The 19,432-nt window shown below is 29.8% G+C and overlaps 1 protein-coding gene across 1 annotated transcript in view; it reads right to left on the reverse strand.

Moving 5' to 3' along the window:
• Positions 1-2,830: 2,830 nt before the first annotated feature.
• Cngl (Cyclic nucleotide-gated ion channel-like) overlaps positions 2,831-19,432 on the reverse strand; it is a 64,772-nt gene continuing 48,170 nt past the window's right edge. Inside the window, exons 9-16 of the mRNA XM_067045703.1 lie at positions 18,709-18,814; positions 18,242-18,396; positions 13,636-13,719; positions 12,602-12,771; positions 10,326-10,461; positions 5,271-7,020; positions 5,082-5,189; positions 2,831-4,127 (exon numbers count right to left, since the gene is read on the reverse strand). Coding sequence (XP_066901804.1) covers positions 3,528-4,127; positions 5,082-5,189; positions 5,271-7,020; positions 10,326-10,461; positions 12,602-12,771; positions 13,636-13,719; positions 18,242-18,396; positions 18,709-18,814 — 3,109 coding nt within the window. The 3' untranslated portion in view covers positions 2,831-3,527. The remainder of the gene's footprint in view (positions 4,128-5,081; positions 5,190-5,270; positions 7,021-10,325; positions 10,462-12,601; positions 12,772-13,635; positions 13,720-18,241; positions 18,397-18,708; positions 18,815-19,432) is intronic.

Genomic DNA, 19,432 nt, shown 5'->3' on the forward strand with positions numbered 1-19,432 from the left:
TATCCCATTGTTTCCAGCACGAAAAGTACATTAAACATTTTAAAAACTTACTAATATTACTGTCGTCAAGGTATTAGCAAACTTTCAGCCATTTTGGAATTATATAAAACTAAATGTATCAACTTTGAACTTCATGTAGAAACTAGCAGGTATTTTGAAAAGAAAAATTTTGAATAGTGTGTTACAAAAAGGAGGACAAAATGTATTAATTATTTTTAAAATATTGTATATCCTTTAAAAGTTCCTCTAATACAATAGGATATTTTATTTTTTTACACTAACTGGAACATTAAAGACTATTGACTTGACACAACTATTGAAGTGGGAAAAGGGCTTTAGCAAGTTACATTTGAGTGATAAACAGAAAGTATATACATACATATATAACCATTCACTAGTTGTTATCTTGTTTTTTGTTCTTAGCCCTTATGAAGGCTAGAAATTCTAGCCAAAACGTTGGCACTTATAAATAAGATTTTTATTAATTTGTTTTCTCACTGACCGCATCCCCACCATCTCATATATTTTTATAAGAGGTTTATTGAGTAATATACATTTAATGATAAACTTAATACTCTAAAACGGAACTGTAAATCAGAAAGAAGAGTGAAATTACAATAGGCTTTAGTAAGATTATTTAGTAAAAATATTTAGGCATAAATGATCACAAGAGAGTTTATTTTAGGAAAACTGAGCAAGGAAGATTTGTTTTAACAAAAGAGGTTACTTAACAATGGAAAGAATGACCTCAATCCTATAATTTGTATGTGATTATACTTAACAAAAAATTACAAAGGATCAAGGTTGTAGCTCTTGACTAAGTTTTTTAAATATGAATTTTACGATTTACGAAAAATATGTCTTAGACACTCACTCAAATGTCGGTGCTTCCTCTTTAATCTGCATTTTTATGTTTTTTAATTATTTGTTGCTTTACATTTATTTAAATTTATATACATATTTATATATATAATTGAATACAAATTTTCATATTTCGTTTTTTTAATAATAAAAATTGAACATGAAAAAATTTGAAATATTTTAATTGTATCAGACCTTTTGGGGTGAATGGGTTTTAATTGTGTGCCACACAGTTCCTGAACATCTGAGCAACAAGTATTAATAGCTTAATTAAAATTCTGAGAAGTAAATATATAATATATACAAGGAAATTTTTTTTTAGCTCCCTTTGGTTTTGTACAGTGCTATTCCCATTAAACTGGATTCTTTGAAGGAATTAAGCTGGAACTGAAAAGGAAGAAGCCACAAACTCATCAACAAACACATAATAGCTACAACAGGTACAAGAATGATCTCAAACTATATGTAAAAATAAAAAAATATATCAAACCCTGGAACTAACTAATATAAGACCAAAAGTCTTTATGATATATACTGCTCTATGTGAAAAAGGGAAGCAGTAACCTGAACATCTTGATGAATGAAGAAGTGTGCATCAAGGAACTAAGAGCTAATCAGTGAAATAAAAACTTGGTTATGCAACATCAAAAATTGCCTGAAAGGATATGCAGCTAGAGCTTCTAATAATGTTCAGAATGAAGTTGTGAAAAGTATTCACAACTCAACTATCCGGAAAGAAAAAAGTAAAAGTATTCAATACTTGAGTTAATCCTAAGTTATAACTGGCGAACTACAATGGTTAAACAATAGCCTAGAAAAGATGGATCATCTTGTACAAATGAGACTTACACAGTAAAGAGCTCACCAATTTCAAAACGAAACTCTATTTAACCTAATAAAGAAGGAGGACATAGACTTCTTATATGTTTCCGAAATATAGTAGAATATGGAGTAAAGAGGAAATGTCAACATTTAAGAGAGTATTTATTAAAAAGTAGATTTTTTAAAATTAATTAAACATACACATGCACCTTTGTAGACAGGTTTAACCTCCACCAGAGCTATAACTTGGATCCTTTTCAATTTTTTTAAAATCTAATGGTTTGCCATGTATTTCAATGCTGACCAACATATATGACACAGTGAATGTGTGTGTGATATGATTTTTCTTTTTGGGCTCAGTTTTCCATTGAAGTCCTTTATAGCACCAGATTTGTAGAGATTCATTTCTCAGGCCTGCCACAAAATCAATGTTGACTGATCAGGTGGGTATCTAATCCACAACCTTTCAAGGTTCAATTCAAGTTCAAATTCAATCCTCAATGCTCCTTATTTTGTTACTAATAAAACCATCCATAAAGACCTAAATGTTCCTTATGTAACCGATCTAGCCCGAACCCGATATTATTCCTTCCATAATAAACTCCCTAACCACCCAAACCCACTAGTTTCTAACCTTGCTTCCTCTTCCATTCCTGGCAATCCTCCGAGGTGCCTGAAAAGAAGATGGCCTCGTGACCTTATATTGTAAACTGTTTTTAGAGTTCTACTACTGGGTAGTTTCTCTACATCCTGTATCATATCATTATGTCATTATGATCAAATTTACTTGTTGTATTTTTTTTTATACAGTTGTAAATATCAATAAATAAATAAATAACAAAAAAAGTTCAAATTCAAGCCACTTTGGTACCCTTCTCCGAATGTGCTAATACATTACTTCCACTATGTGTATGTGATGATGCATTATCATTTAAATTTTTTATAATATGCAACTTATTGTCTTTCTGGTCAATTAATATTAATGGAAATTTTAAGGGCTTGTGGTTCATGAGTATATGTAAAAGACTGTAACAATGGCAATACTTACATTACATAAAATAGTTTATTGACATACATCAAGAGAAAAACATTTCAAAGAAATAAAACAAGTAAACTTAACAATATAAAAAGAAACAGGTACATTTAATGGAAATTTCAGTAATAGAATATGTAAAGATCATTAGTAGACATTCTAACACTTAAAAAATGTAAACCTGCTTTAGGCTCCCACATATCCCAATACATATTCAACATACATTACATCTTCATTGTGTGCTTAGTTCTTAGAAAGTATCCATTACTGTTCTTTCTGGTTATCTTCAATTTTATTAAATTACTTCAAAAATTTAAAACCTTAAATATTATTTAAATATAAAAATATTTAACATTTTTTGAATACCATGTTTTGATATAAACAAACTTGTAAAAATCAATCAGTTTGGGACTTACTAATGTATTTATTTTGAAAGATAATAAATAATGTGAATCATTGAATGTTAAACTACATTTATAAAATATTATTACTTATAAAATAATCTCAGCTATTCCTCTAACAAAACTTCATTTTACTTGTTCCCTAACTGAATCTCTTCAAATGCAGACATGACGTTTCTTCTGATATAAAAAATATGTCAAGCACTCATCCCATTATTTAAATTATACATGCAAGTATTAATAGAAAATATGTTACTGCATGTCATGATACATTGTGCGAGAAATACATCTAGTCAACATTAAGCTTTCACATTTAAATAATTTTTGAAAACAGGAAAGATATAACATTTATGACACTTAATGTTATAACACCAATTATTGTAAAGCTCAAACAAGTAACCCCTTTGTTTTTACTTCATGGTTTTACTTGATAAAGCTTGAAGTGGACGCCTGGTTAGTGTGGATTCTTCAAATTCTGTGCCATTAAGGCTATAATGCTTCTGTCGTATAATTCTTCTTGAAACTTGTGTCTGAATACTGTTGGCTGATAGGCTTCTTCTTGTCATATAAACTGTTGGACAATGTCTATATTCAGTTTCTTCTAAATTTATTCTCTCTTCAGGTCTTGGAGGACTTTCCACTGCGTAAAATGAAGATTCAGTTTCTTCATGTTCACTCAATTCATCAATTGTTGGTCTGGGTTGGAGTTGACTGACGTCAAAGCTGATTGCTCTTCTTCTTGTTCTTTCTCTTCTCGCCAGTTCTTCAGCTAGCAAGTGTATTTCCCAGTCAGTGTGATTTGAAAAAAATACTTCTTCTTCATCAGTTGAGTCATCACTTTCAATTCTTATGATGGTGGATTCTGATTGACTGTGTGACTGGCTCTGAGAAAGGCTTTTTGACAAATCACGATAAGAAACGCTTGGGGTACCAGCTGACTGGTGTTCATAATAGCTGACTTCTTCTTCATCATCCTCATCCTCGGATAGCACCATACTAACTGGTATATTCTGTTAAATTGAAAAAAATTAGTCATTTAATAAATAATTAGTTATAAGGTAATTCAATATCAATAAACCTCAATGATCTTTAATAAATAAAATACTTCTTAAAATCTACCAATATGGCAGCCAATATTTGCTATGACATGTTTTTTAAGGGACCTAGAACCATGGGTTTATTCCACACTTAAACAATTCTTAATTAGGTTTATCTTTAATCATAAATAATAAATAAAGTCCATGGATATATGGATTTTAATCGAAAGTTATCACTTCCACAAAATCAATTTAAAAAAAATAAATTGCCAAGATGGAAAAAGAACATTACTTCAATAGGATTAAAATTAATCAATTAATTTTCATATTAAAAAAAAAAAGTATATTATTTTTTTAGTATTGCAGCATGCTAGCAATTTAAATAGGAAACAAAATTATGTCATGTAACCTTCCATTTTATAAGTGTTACTAAAATACCTTACCTCCCAACTAAGAAAATTAATTCTATTGAATTACTAATAAGCATAGATGGACCCAAAAGGGATCATAGCAATATATTTTATATTTTTGTTGATTTATTTTCCTGTAGTTTTTATTTATTTGTAATTATTATTAAGCAATTAAGAGAGAAACGTTTCATTATTGGTGTGATTATTTTATTTTATCAGATAAAGCATTTCACTTTTATTTCCATCAAGGATTGTTTACTTTACCATCACAGATGGAGAATATATTTTATTTATTTTTATTAGGTCTGTTTATCATCAAAAATCTTTAATAATACAGTAATGCATCATTTATGATTATTTTTTTCACATCCCTTTTTAATACTAAAGTATTTTTGTTATGTAAATAGAAACATTCATTGCATTAATAAATACTTTTGATAAAGTGTGAATATATAAATTACTAACTATGATGAAACTCAATCTGTAACATCTATAGACACTTTAATCTATAATTTACCTCTAACTCAGAAAGCCTCCTTTGTAATTCCATTATTAAGTCATCTCTCCTTTTAACTTCTAATTGTAGCCTGATATATTGGTCTACATATTTTGATTCAATGTTTCCCTTTAACATAAAACAAAGCATTTAATCATAGTAAATGATATGCTGTAGGAATTTATCTTATTGACTATATTTAAAACTTACTAAGTGTTCATCTATTGCTTTTCTGATTTCTTCAAATATAGTGGTAATGATCTCTCTTTGGATGTTTACATATGCAGCTCCTCCCTTTTCTTTTTCACTTTGACCTTCAGATGTAGTTGATTCCTGAATTGCCTCCCACTTTTGAACTGCCTTAAATACACTATTTACTGAGTCACTAGATGTTACAATATTTAAAACTGCTTCCGTCACATCTTCATTTTGGTTTGTGTCTGTTTGCAAGGAAACATTCTTTACATTTGAGCATGTTTGGTTATCTCTATTTATATCTGAGCTTTCTACATTATTATCAACTAAAAGAGTGGTTCCTATTTGGGCAGACACACTTTCTGTTGATGAGGTTTCTAAATCAACAGTTTCATGATTAAAAGTGACACTTTTTGTGAACTTGCTATGACGAGCTGCATATCCTTCAACTGTTTGAGCACGAAGTAACTTTCTCATTTCACTTGAACTTTTCTTTCTGATAATATTAGAAATTTCAGAAGAACTAGATTCTCCTGATTGAGCAGTAGAAGCTGATGACAATTTTTTCAAAATACTCTTTAATTTTCTCCTTTCAAGAGTTTCATTACTTTCAGGAGACATTAGAGGGGACTCATACGACTGATGTAGTCCATAAGAACAATCAATTGGTGGAGGTCTTGAAGGACGGCTGCTGTAACCATCCACATTTTTTACCTGCCTGGAAGGTTTCTCTTTCTCCAACTCTGCAAGTTTTTGTCTTTCATTTAATATTTTTAACTTTTTAACAAAAGGTAAACCAGAATATTCAGGGGATAAGTCATCTATAGACTCATATGTCTTTGATGCAGTACTGTGATAAGGAGATGTTGGCGATGATTTTACTACTGTACCAACAATATCTGTCTCTTCCATTATTCCACCTATTGCTTCATCAAGTTTTGATTCTTCATCTATCATATATTTTAATGCATTTTCAGGCTGTTTTGAAGTTAAAGAAACATGATCACTTTCTGATTTTTCAGTATTTTTTAATCTGATGTCAGTAAGTCTTTTCTCATGAAGATCCATAGAGTTATTAGGTACTAAGACTGCCTTTTTAATTAAAATCCATGATTCATTGTCTGATTCATAATGATTTTTTTTTTCAGATGTGGTATCAGCAGTAGGAGCAGGCAAATAGGAAGAGGGAAAATGAGTACCACTTCTTTCCCCCTCTTCCATTAACTTTTCTTTGAATCTGTTGAAACCCTTTTTTCTATTTGCTTCAGTCAGTAGTTTTTTCTCTAGCTTCGAATCATCAACACCATCATATTTCAAATTTGATTTTAAAGTCAATTGTGTTGGTGAAGTTATCTGTGTCCTAACTGTTGATGCTAAAACTTCTGCAGCCATATTAGCTGTTGTCTGTACAACACCAGCTTTCTTTTCATCTTTTTGTTTCATCAAAAGTATCCTTTGTAACAATGGTACTCCAACTGAATCACTATCTTTGCTTTTTTTCTCTTCTTCTGGTGCAAAAGAAGATGCACTATCTTTACTTTCATTTTTTAATTGCTCTTGTTCTTGTTTCTCTTTGAGTAGTTTTAACCGCTGAAACAGAGGCAGTCCTGCTCCTATTTTTTGTGGAGCTGGACTCTCTTCATCTTGTGATGTATCTTCATTGTGTATGCAAGGGACACGGCAGAGAACTGCTTTACCAATGCTTTCTTTACTTTCTTTATCTTGAGATTTTGTTGGTTCAAGCTCCATACAATCTGATTTAGTCCTAAAAATATATAAAATAATGTTAATGTAACAAATATTCACATTTAATCATTTCTGTAAATTAGTATTTTGAATACAAATTGTTGGTTAACCTCATAGGTGTTTTAAGTTAAAATCTTGGTGTTTTGAGTAAAAACAAAAAAAAAAAATTTCACAGACCTTGATTAAACATTTTTACACGTTTTCCAATTCTTTGTTCTGTAATGACCAAATTGATTTTTGCAAAATCTGTGAAGTTGACCATTGCAATAATTTATATTTATTTCATTCATAGATCATGATTGAGAAACATATAAGTAATGAACAGTTAAGATAAGGTTAAACTACATTGTAAGGCTTAAAATTATTTTAGTTTTTTTTTTTTTATATTATTGAAAATTCAGACAGCCATCATTCAAACTATCCAATACTTTCCCATATTATGTTAAGGCTTCTAAACAGTTTTAATGATAGTCTACCAGATGAAGAAACACAGTAATTAATAAGTCTATCATATTTCAAAATAATTTTTATTATTTATGGCTGGGATACTTCGGAAAACTTAAGCTAAACCACATTCAAATAGAATGTCTTTTTTAATTATAAATTTAGCTAATTGTTTGGTAAAAACATTATTCTCACTTCTAAATGCAACTTCAAATCAATCAATAAATCAATATATGACGCAACAATTTATCAAAGAATCAGTCTCCCCCATAAGGTTCTGCCATTCTTCTTTATCTTGTGCAGAAGCTATCCAATTAACTTTATTTAGTAAGTTTCCCACATCTGTGCAGACACTGACAAGCCATCTGAGATCTCCCTATTCTTTATAAAGAACCTCCCTGGCCAATTTACCTGGTATTCCATTGTCCTCCATCATGCAGGATTCTCTACCAATCTCTTCAGCCTTCAAAAAAATTTCATTATTTGTGTTCTAGGATGTCTTAAATTTCCATTTTTTTCCCTTTTTCATCAGGCCTTCTTTAATTGAGCCAAAGATTCTTTGCAATATTTTTCTCTCAAAAATTAGAAGTCTTTTCACATCAGCCTTAATCAATGCCCAAGCATTATATCAATAAGTGAAGACTGGGTGTATTTGCTTTTTATAGTTACAATTTGGTTTGACTGGCAATATACTTGCTTTTGAAAGGTTTATCAGCCCTAAGTAGCATCTACTTGTTATTGATAATCTGTAACTAGCATCCTGTGAAGTATCATTTTATGAATTTACCTCTGATAAATTAAGTAATGTAGTTTTTCTAACTTGAAAACACTAATCTTGATTTAATCTTCCTGATTAGTTTTAATTTCAGAACTTGATTTCTTAATTTTTTTTATTTATTGAACCAGGGTTTCATATAGGTTAATTAGTTCAAGATTTTAACAGAATTAATTCCTACTTATAGCTAATTTTACAGTGTTACTCGATATAAGTAAATTTTTTCAAAGACTGCTTTTGTCGATATTAGCAAATGTTTTCTATGTAACATCTAGGGATCCTCCTATCATGGGAGGTATACTCACTATTCTTTGAATCATTATCAACTTAGATTTTCAAAAATACGAAGACCAAAGTATCAATTTTTCAAAGAATGTTTTTATATTTATTGCATTACCTGTTCCATAAAATATTATTAAATAAATACTTTATTGTCAGGAGTAAGAATAATTAGCTTATTTAAAACTTCAATTTCTAAATTAATCTATTCAAAAGTATTTGATATAATAAAATATTGAGAAAGATTATGCTTCAATTAGAGCTTGGCTGATTTACAACATTTAACTGTAATTTTATAATTCTATTAAAATTAGTAGACTGAAATAACTTTAATCTGCAGCTATAATTATTTATGTTTTTAATCCTTATATTTCTGTAATATTAATTGGTAATTCTGGATATTTCAAGTTAATACTATTGTTAAAGCCCAAAGAAGGATTTATTTTTAATTTAATTTTTATTTTTTAATGACCTTTCCAATTGACACTTCAATCATGCTTTTTTTTTTGTCTTTCAGTTTTTTTTTTATTAAAACAGCTGTCAACAGTTAGTTGGTTAAAAAACTTCATTGAGGCAGGCTTTCTATATTTGTGAGTGCAGTGGGTTTATGAAGACCTCGTTTCAAGAATAGTTCAGAATGAGGAACAATTAAACATTGAGACAAGCTGATGGGAACTCCTAGGCAGTCTACTCCATGTTTTTTGAGGTATCACATATGTTAATTTGTAAACCTTCACACACCAATCGAAACCCGATTCCCCCTCTGCCATTGTTTTGTAATCTACTGCTAATTTTCTGAGGTATGAGATTTGTGTTAATTTCTGGTTCTTTCAACCACCCACTGGCTATTGCCACTGCTTAGCCTCCGAGTCTTTGGGGTAGAGTATTGCGAGTGGCCATCAATCACCAAATTGTCGCCAGACCTTCACCATTTAGACAACAGAGGCCATCTTGTAAGAGCTTCTGAGATTTATCTATTTTTTATTCCATATGGATACATCAAGCTTTTATTTTTTCATCTTCTGTAATTGACATTCTTTAGTTATTGTATCAAATATCAAGTGTCTTATTTTGTATTCATTGCATAATATTAGAGAGGTAATTATTTTAATTTTTTTTTGTTTCTGTTTATTCTAAAAGATTAAGGTTTTTTATATTAAGCATTTAATTTTGTATCTCCTTTCTATCATTATTTCTTTAATTAGAGAAAGGATCCTTTTGGTTTGTATACATATTTCATTTTATTTGTTTTTATTTAATATTATTAAATTTGTGGTACAACTAGAAAGCATATTTTCTTTTATTATTTTATTTTCAGTATCATTTTGATTCTTTGGTTTTTTTTTTTATATTATGGTCCTACATCTATTATTAAGATTGAATCAGTGATTAGGTTTTTTTACTCTTGGGGAGAGGTTTTTATATTTTCATTTACAAAAAGCCACTCACCCCAACAACTATATTTGAAAAAATATAATTTGATTTGCAGATACTTATCAATTGTTACTTTCATACATGCATATCTCTTCATTGACCATGATATAATTTATTCTTGGTGAATTTGTAAAAAGTTTTATACTATTTGTTTGCTTTAAAATTAATATAGGTATAATTAAAAACAAATAAAATATTAAAATGTAAATAATTCTTTCTTGGTAAATATAAAGGTGTTAAACTGATTTATTATACTGTTAATAACTGAAACATGTATATTTTCAATAAAATTCTAAAAATAAGAGATTAATGAAAAAAATGTTCTAATGCTTGGTGTGCATTATGCATGCCTATTGCTCTGAAGAATTATATTAAGCCTATAACTTGGCTACCTGGTACTTTTGCGAAAAACGTTTTTTAACTCTTTGACATCTCCTGTGATTTTCTCAACAATGCTTCGTTTACTTGCATCAGTTTCTGATTCTACGCGAACTGTAGCCGTCATTCCTTTTTCTTTTTTCTGTTGAGCTGAAAGAATTATATTATGTTAAAAAATAAATATATGCTTGTGAAAAAGCTATTAAATACTGTGCAATATTTTGATTGTAAATGAATAGTTCCTAATGCAGCTTAAAGTCATTAAGTACAAAATTTAGTTATTTCTTGACATTGAAAAAGCAATGTAAGATTAATTTTTATAAATATAATAAAATTTCACTTGGCCAAGAAGCCATATTAGTTGATTAGGAAATAATTTAGTAGTGGAAATATTTTTATGGCCTCATACAACTGTTAAAAATTGGTTTGGCACTTTTACTGATTGGTGTAGGTCATGTTGGATTTAATCATTGATTGAATCAGACAATAGCAGATTAAATCCATGTTTTTTCTGATAACATACTCAATGTGATTTTCAAAATATTTATCATTTTTTAAAATCCTGTACATTTTACTATATTTATGATTAATGAATATAATAATAACCTAATAATCTTTCTTTGGGGATACTTTGTCCCTGAAGAAAGATTATTAGATTATATTATTAAAATATATTACATCATGCACAGTCAATATTATATTAATTTACATTAATTGTAGATCAAACACATCAGTCAATTATAAACAAAGTATAAATAAACTGAAATGTAAATCAATATATATACATACATACACACATATATATTATGATGTGGCCTAGTTGACAATGATCTATGTCATTTAAACTGGAATGATAATCAACATTAGCCATCTCATAATAAAGATAATTCAAATAGTTATATGTAAAATTCTTTCTATTTTAACTGTTATAGTTATAGTATTAAGCTGTTATAGTAGGATAAGAGAATTAATGCCAAGGACCATGTGCACCTCTAGAGTATACAAGGAATTAAGAGAAATTAGTTAAATGAGAGTAGAGCAAAGGACATTGTTTGCCGAAGATTAAGAAAAAATGGAATTAGCCGATAATCATGGTCAAGTCTACACAAATTTTTAACTATAAATAATCGTTAAATGCAAGCAGACCAAAATTAATTGAAGTGGGAGAGATCTTGAAAAATTTTGTCTAATGAAAATCAAAAAATTATCAATGGCTTCACATTCTGAAAAAAAAAAAAAAGGAACATTTTCTTAGGTGGTCTCTCAGGAGATGTAAATCACTTTTCTCATGATTAGCAGACAGATATGCTCTCCGTTCCTCCGCAAGACTTCCCACAGAGTTGTTGATCAAGAACAAACTTTAAACATATGGTCTTCCCCCTAAAGTATTATATTTTTTTAAACTGAACCATTCAGACACATATGAATTTTTAAAAAAGGAAGTCAGTTAAAATTCTTGTATTTGTCTAAAGGGTTTTCTTAGCACTCTGCTCTTGTCAACCATCTAAATTATGAAAACAGGTCAGATTTCCTAGCAGATAATTCCCAACACAGTTTTCTGAATTAATAACAGAAGTTATGACAACTGCTGGTATTCACTCAAAATTGCCTGCCTATTCTCACACTCAATCATCTTAAAACTGATAACTTGCAATTTTTCTCAGCAGTTAGTCCAGTTTATTTATAGTTTGAAACAAATACTGGAATGGCAACACATTTCAAGAGATGGTTTTGTATGAACAAGACTTCTTTCAAAGTGATCTATGCCAACTTTTTCATAAAAATCATTTTTCAAATTTCCCAAAGACTAACTAAGGACAAGCAAAGAACTGTATTTTAATAAAGTTTATATTTTCATACAAATAGAAACAAATTTCTGGTTGGAAAGATTATGATTTAAAGGGTATTGCTTTATTCATAAATTTATTGAATAAGTTCATATTTTAATTTATTTATGTTTCCTATACATTTTTGCACCAGTTTATATCTACAGCTATTTGATAAATGAAGAAGCAATGTTGATATAAACTTAGTTTAAAAATGGTTTCAAACACTCATAGCAAGCAGTAAAGCAGTAATTTATTAATGAACATGTATGTGAGATTTTATCAATTGATTAATCTGCACCAATGCACCAGCTGAAGTGTGACAGAAGCGTAGAATACAAATTCTACAGCACGATTTTTTTTTTATATATTCTTACAATTAAAAAATGTGTAGATCCATTAAAAAATGTTGATTACAGGGATAAATAATACCTGAAAAAAGGATTTTGAATATAGGATGTTACCAGATAATTTCCAAGCTCGGTTCAAGTTTCTAGCTTCTGTAAGACGTTGTCTACCAAAATTTTGTAGTATTACTTGTGCCTCTGGGTAATCTTTCATAGCAGCAAGAACATCTTCCCTTGAGAGACTAAATAGTTCTGAATATCCAACAGACCTAACATCGGCAGTTCGTCTGAAATCATACTTTTCTTAGTCAGAAGAACTGTTTTTCATAACAGATTTGAGGCTTAGTACTCAAACTATTTGAAAAGTAAACCCAATACTATAAAATTAGTAACTAAATATCTTTCTAAAAATTAAAAGGTGATTTGAGTGCAGAATATATTAACATTAATAAATGGGTGAGTGATAAATTTGAGTATGTGTTAAATGTGATTTGGTATAATTGAACAGTTTTGTCCAAAATAGATGTTGAACCAACACGAATAACTAATGGGATATTAGCTTATAAAACATTTATAAATTTAGCATTTATTGAAAAGAAATAGTCCTTACTAGATTGAGGTAGCACATACAGGACTAACTCAGCAATACTTTTTATAATTTTTATTATAGATTGTGTCCTTACAACAGACTCAAATTAAGGAGGTTTGAAATAACAAATATCCCAGTAGACTTTTATATTTACTGTTTACATTCTTTCATGTGAAAAGAATTCTTTTCCAATCATATTTTAACTATATTGTAGAAATCTTATCCTAAGATTAGTTTAAGAGATTGTTTAAATTGAAATACAATTGTTACTCAGGTCATTCATTACCTTTCCTGTCACCAGAACGTCAGTAAGTATATTTCACTGATTTTATATGTGAAGTATGATAGCTGTTATTAATTCTATTTATGCTATCACAAAAACAATTTTTTGTCATTAATAACTATTGGTATCAAGATCTATTTTTCAGATGTTAATAAATCTTTGAGTGCACAAATATGGTAGTTTGTTTTCTGTCCATGATGCTTAGATTATTTTATTATTTTGAAGATATTCATATCATAGTGTTCTAACAAATGTTATAGATGATTTTAAGATACTTGCTTGTTTAATCCATCCAAGTTGAGAATACCGATTTCTCCAAAAAAGTCTCCCGCTTGCATTGTAGTCAGGACACGACCAGTTTCACTGTTAAATATGATTATATTCAATGAATTATTAATAAGAGCTTTTTGAAAAACAGATTATTTACATGTAAGCATGCTATAGGAAACTGGTAAGTGGTACTAAAATAAAAAGACATTGAATTAAGACAAGGCCAGGTTAGACACTCCTGATCTATTCTTGATCCAAATTGTATCATCTACTTTTATCTTTTACTAAACTGTTCCCTCATGTAAAGTGACCAATAGACCTCTATTATAATCTCAATAATAATCTCTCTCTACCCTTTGTAGAGCAGAGGGAGGTATCATCCCCCAATAATTAGAAAACCCAAACAAGTCAGGAAATTTGAGATTTAAAAAACCACTTCGAACTGGGACAAAACATTTTACTCAATATAGTCACTAAAACTTAAAAAAGCTATAAACCTTTACCAAGTTAAGAAATTGGTATTTCTTCATATAATGTGTTTGTATAGAAAAACAAAAAATTATTTTCAGGTGTCAACATTTGCAAAAGGCTAAAAACATGAAAAGTTTTGTAATAATTTAAAAATTAAGAAAATTTGGAGAATCAAAAACATACTTCTTACTGGAAAGACTGTGGGAAAACATTTTATTCAAAGATTTACTAAAATTTAAAACTAATACCAATCAGACCTTTTAAAATGACAAATATATCCTGATAATGTGATGTTTGAATAGAAAAGAAAATTATTGTAGGCAAGAGCCAACATTCGTAACAGTTGAGTGAAAAATTCCCGATTATTTGAAAATCCAAAGAGTTGGGAAATTGAAGATTTGAAAAGGTACTTCATACTGCTAAAATTGAGGTAAAACAGTTAACTCATAGTTACTAAAATTTGAAACAAATACCAGTTGAGAAACGTGGATTTCCTCCAAGAAATTTTTTAGGACAAACATTGGACCTACTATTAGAACAAAATCATTTTGATTGTTTTTGGAGAACAACACTTTTGAGTTCTCAATGTACTTGTGTCTCATTATTTCATAAAAAAATTTTTAATAAAACGAAATAGTGAAAGAGACTTTGGAGAGCCCATCTTTCAATATTATAGATGAATTATAGATTTCCGTCATTGAAGCTGTTACGAATTGTTTTTTGGAAATTTTCAATAATAATAATAATAAAAGATCAGTTGAATGGCTAAAAGCTGGAAGGTTATTCTCCGAGACAGAGGGATTTGTTGTTGCTATTCAAGATCAAGTGATTGCCACCAGATCATATAGGAAGCATGCGCTAAAAGACGCAACAGCACCAGATAAGTGTTGATTATGGTTGGTGGCACTGGAATTGATCCAACATATCTCGAGTGGATGTGGAGTGTTGGCTGGTACTGAATATTTACAGAGGCACAACAATGTGGCCAAAATTTTCAGGCCCAGGCAATAAAGTACAAGTTAATTGATGAAAAGAGTTCATACTACAAGTACCACCCAAATCGACTCCTCCAAAAAGGTCATCTCAATCTCTATTGGGATGAATCAATAATTACAGACCATATAGTACGCCATAATAAACCAGATATCCTCCTTATTGATCTAAGAAAAAAAAAGCGGAACTTATTGATGTCGAAATCCCAAATGATAATAATATAAGCTCTACTGTTGGAGAAAAACTAAGGAAATATCAGGAATTGGTGAAGGAACTGTATCACTTGGAGGGAGTTACCACTACTCCAATCATTATATCCACCAATGGTCTCATACCAAAATCCACAGTGGCATGAGTGAATGGTTTGGAAGTGCCTATTGATGTACTAAGAGAGGCTCAACAGTCGGTTCTTTTAGACACAGCATGCATTGTGCGAAAGTTTTTAGATATTTGAAAAAATAAAATAAATAAATAAACAAAAGATGAAGGTGGTTGGACTTCTAGGTCCCCCACCTCAGATACTCAACCTGCAATAGCGAGAAAAACTGGATAATAATAATCCATCCATAAAAATCCAAAAATTTGGAAAATTCAGAGAATTTTCTATCAAAAATCAAGGCCATCAACACCTGGGCTATACCTACTCTTAGTTAAAGCTTTGGCATAGTGCAATGGTCAAATACAAGCCTACAGGAGATGGATCACCTTGTACGAACAACTCTCACACAAGAACGGACCCACCACCCAATATCCTTTAAAGTTCGTCTGTATTTACCTAGAAAAGAAGTAGGACGTGGTTAGCAAAATATTGAAGAAGCTTCCTGCCAACAGGAACAGACCCTACGCCAATACTTTTTTTCAAAACCAAGAGGGATTTATTTCGACATCACAAGGATGGACTCTGGATTGACTGCACTTAATCTGAGCAAAGGTGTTGAATCAACAATCGTATCACAAAATGAACAACTGGCAGAATGGAAAAGTAAGTCTCTGCGTGGGAGATTCTATAGCCAACTGAACGAAAGCTGCATAGACAAAGAGAGATCAGTTGAATGGTTAAAAGCTGGAAGGCTATTCTCCGAGACAGAGGGATTTGTTGTTGCTATTCAAGATCAAGTGATTGCCACCAGATCATATAGGAAGCATGTGTTAAAAGACGCAACAACACCAGATAAGTGTTGATTATGCTCAGTAACGCTCAAATCAATCCAACATATCACTGGAGGATGTGGAGTGCTGGCTGGTACTGAATATCTGCGGAGACATAACACTGTGGCCAAAATTTTGCATCAGGCTCTGGCTGTGAAGTACAACCTAATTGAAGATAAGAGGCCTTATTACAAGTACCATCCAAATTGACTCTTCCAAAAAGGTTCTTTCAGGCTATATTGGGATGAATCAATTATTACAGACCATACAGTACACCATAATAAGCCAGACATCCTCCTTATAGACCTATGAAAAAAAGAAAGCAGAACTTATTGATGTTGGGATCCCCAACGATAATAATATAAGCTGCACTGTGGGAGAAAAACTGAGGAAATATATAAATTGGATGGTGTTACTACTACTCCATTCATTATATCAACGAATGGTCTCATATAAAAATCAACAGTGGCAGGCATGAATGGTTTCGGGGTGTCTATAAACGTGCTAAGAGAGGCTCAACAGTCATTTCTCTTAGACACTGCACGTATAGTAAATATTTGATGGTTGATATTATAGTTTTAAATATTTGAAAAAATAAATCAACAAAAATATGAAGGTGGTACATTTGTAATACCAAAACACTGGTTACAACTGATCAAGCTGAAACATGTTCTAAATCATACTGTTAAAGTAAATAACCATTTAAGATAAGGTTACTAGTTTTGCTTGTTTGTAGCTATCACTGATTATGGAACAGCAAAAATTAACATGTTTTTAGTCAATTAAAAATTTTTAAATGGACCTCGGAAATTGAATAGTTGATGATCGGTTAAACAATCTAATGTTCTAAATATGAAAGCTTAACACTGGTCAGATTTTTTGATATAAAAAATGTTTTTAACTTTAAATCTGATCTAAGAAATATAGGACAATATTAATAAATATCGAGTTGATTGACTGATAATAAAAATAAGATTGTAAATCCTAACAGTGATGATAAGACTTAAGTATAGTTACTCCACACTGAGTTATAATTGAAAGAGGACAGAATAGAACGAAATAACTGTATTATTTTATTGGAATAAACTAAATCTAATTTTAAGAAATGCAATAAATTATTAATAGGGATTGGTTAGCTCAGTGGTAAGGCATTGTGCTACTAGTTCCAAAGACCCGGGTTTGAATCAGTCTGTGATAGATAATTATTTTCTGATTCACTGTAGTCATGATGCAGCCCTGTGGCTTCAGGAGCCCTTGGGTGTCCACCCAGCCTCATAAAGAGGGTTCTCTTAATTAGGTAAACATCTGGCGGTTAATCATGATTCTGACTAAATCACCTCCTTGCACGACTAAGTCTAATAACAGTACTTCCTTACAAAGTACTGCACCCCTGACCCTTCATGGGTTGTAGCGGTACAGATTTAATTTTTTAAATCATCAATAAAAACTTTAAATTAACAGATAGCTAACAAATAAAATAAAAGAACAAGCCTATATGAATATTAATAATATTCAAACCAGAGTTTTGTAAATAATTACGACAAAATAACAGAAATATTGATCAGAAAAACATGTTTTTTAAAAAGACTCAGAGAGGTAAATTATTTGAAATTAAAAATAGAATTTTAGATGATTTTTCAAAACTATTTATGTTATTATACATTTATTATATCGTGAAAATGTTATGTAATATATGAAAGGGTAAGTGGATGAAGGGGTTATGTAAAAAATATTAAATTTAAAAAAAAGAAAGTTACTAAAGATTCAAAAAATGTTATATAGCTCCTTCATCCATTTACCCCTTCATATAATATTATTAATATTATAAAAGTAATGTTTAAGTAGTTATAATATATTTATTCTTGCAGACACATGAGCTATTAGCTAGAAACATTAAAAAATAAAAAGTTGGAAAAGAAATACTTAAGTGTTCTTTTGTTAAAAGTTTTCCTTGAAATTATGAACTATATCATTTTATTTATGTGTTCTTTTTTCTACAAACCTCATCACTTCTAGTATTCCGTCGGCTATAATGAACATTTCTCTTGCTACTTCTCCTTTTCGGCATATTAAATCACCAGGGGTAAATATGTAGGCTTTCATTTTTAACACCAAATCATGTAGAAATTCTGGTTGACACTTTTGAAAAATAGTAACCTGAATAAAAAGAAAAAAATAATTTCTCTCAATATAAAATAATACTGTGCTTGTTATGTGAGAAATAGGAGTCATAAAAAGAAAGTATCCAAATTTGGCGAACTACAGATAAGAAAAATGTAAAATCAATATTATTTACTTATGAGATAAGTAAATAAGTCCTATAACTATAACAGTCCTAGAACTGTTTCTCCAACCTACTTCTTTATCACTTATAATTTACTGTCCACCAGTCATTGAATGGATATATTCAATGATAACTGAAATATAAATTAATCTTTCTTTCTAAGCTATTTAATTATGAGTTACTACCTTTTTCAGAACACTCAAATTTACATGTAGCGCTAATTCAGTTTTTAGTTTGTCAGGTAACAAGCCCAGAGCTGTATTGATGTCTCCTCCTCCTTGAATTCTCCCTCTGTAAATTTGAGAATATATAAAAACATGGAAATATTGATGGTTTAGAGTATTATAAATACATTACAAGGGTCGAAATTAGTAATATGAAAAACTTTATTCTTGGACAAAGTCCATTGAGATTAACATAAATATGCAGAAATAAAAATAATTTCTGACCATAAGGTGTACAAGAGTAAATAAAAAATCATTTAGTCTTTAAATAGTATCAAAACCATAAAAATAAATGAAAAAAATTATCCATATAATATAAATATAATCATTCATAACATATAAAACATCTTCTAATCAATATAAATATAATTATCAATGAGAAAGTAATAAACAGAACAAAAAAGATATATGAACATATATTTAATGGTGAATAAAGTCAACTTATGAATACATAAACCGTTTCATTGAATACAATTCTTTTAATCATAAATACAACTGAATGGCTTCATCCCTATAATCTTAAATATATATAAAAGTATATATATTAAATAGAATCTTAACTAGCGACCAACTAAAACTTAATTTTCATTTGAAACAAAAACCAAAACTTATTAAGGTATGTGAAAATTGATTTATATTAGTTATTATTATTACATATTTTTATGTTGAATGACCAATATAAAGA

The sequence above is a fragment of the Halyomorpha halys genome, unplaced genomic scaffold (genome assembly GCF_000696795.3).
Source record: "Halyomorpha halys isolate HHAL.00 unplaced genomic scaffold, Hhal_1.1 Scaffold525.1, whole genome shotgun sequence".
Taxonomy (NCBI): Eukaryota; Metazoa; Arthropoda; class Insecta; order Hemiptera; family Pentatomidae; genus Halyomorpha; species Halyomorpha halys.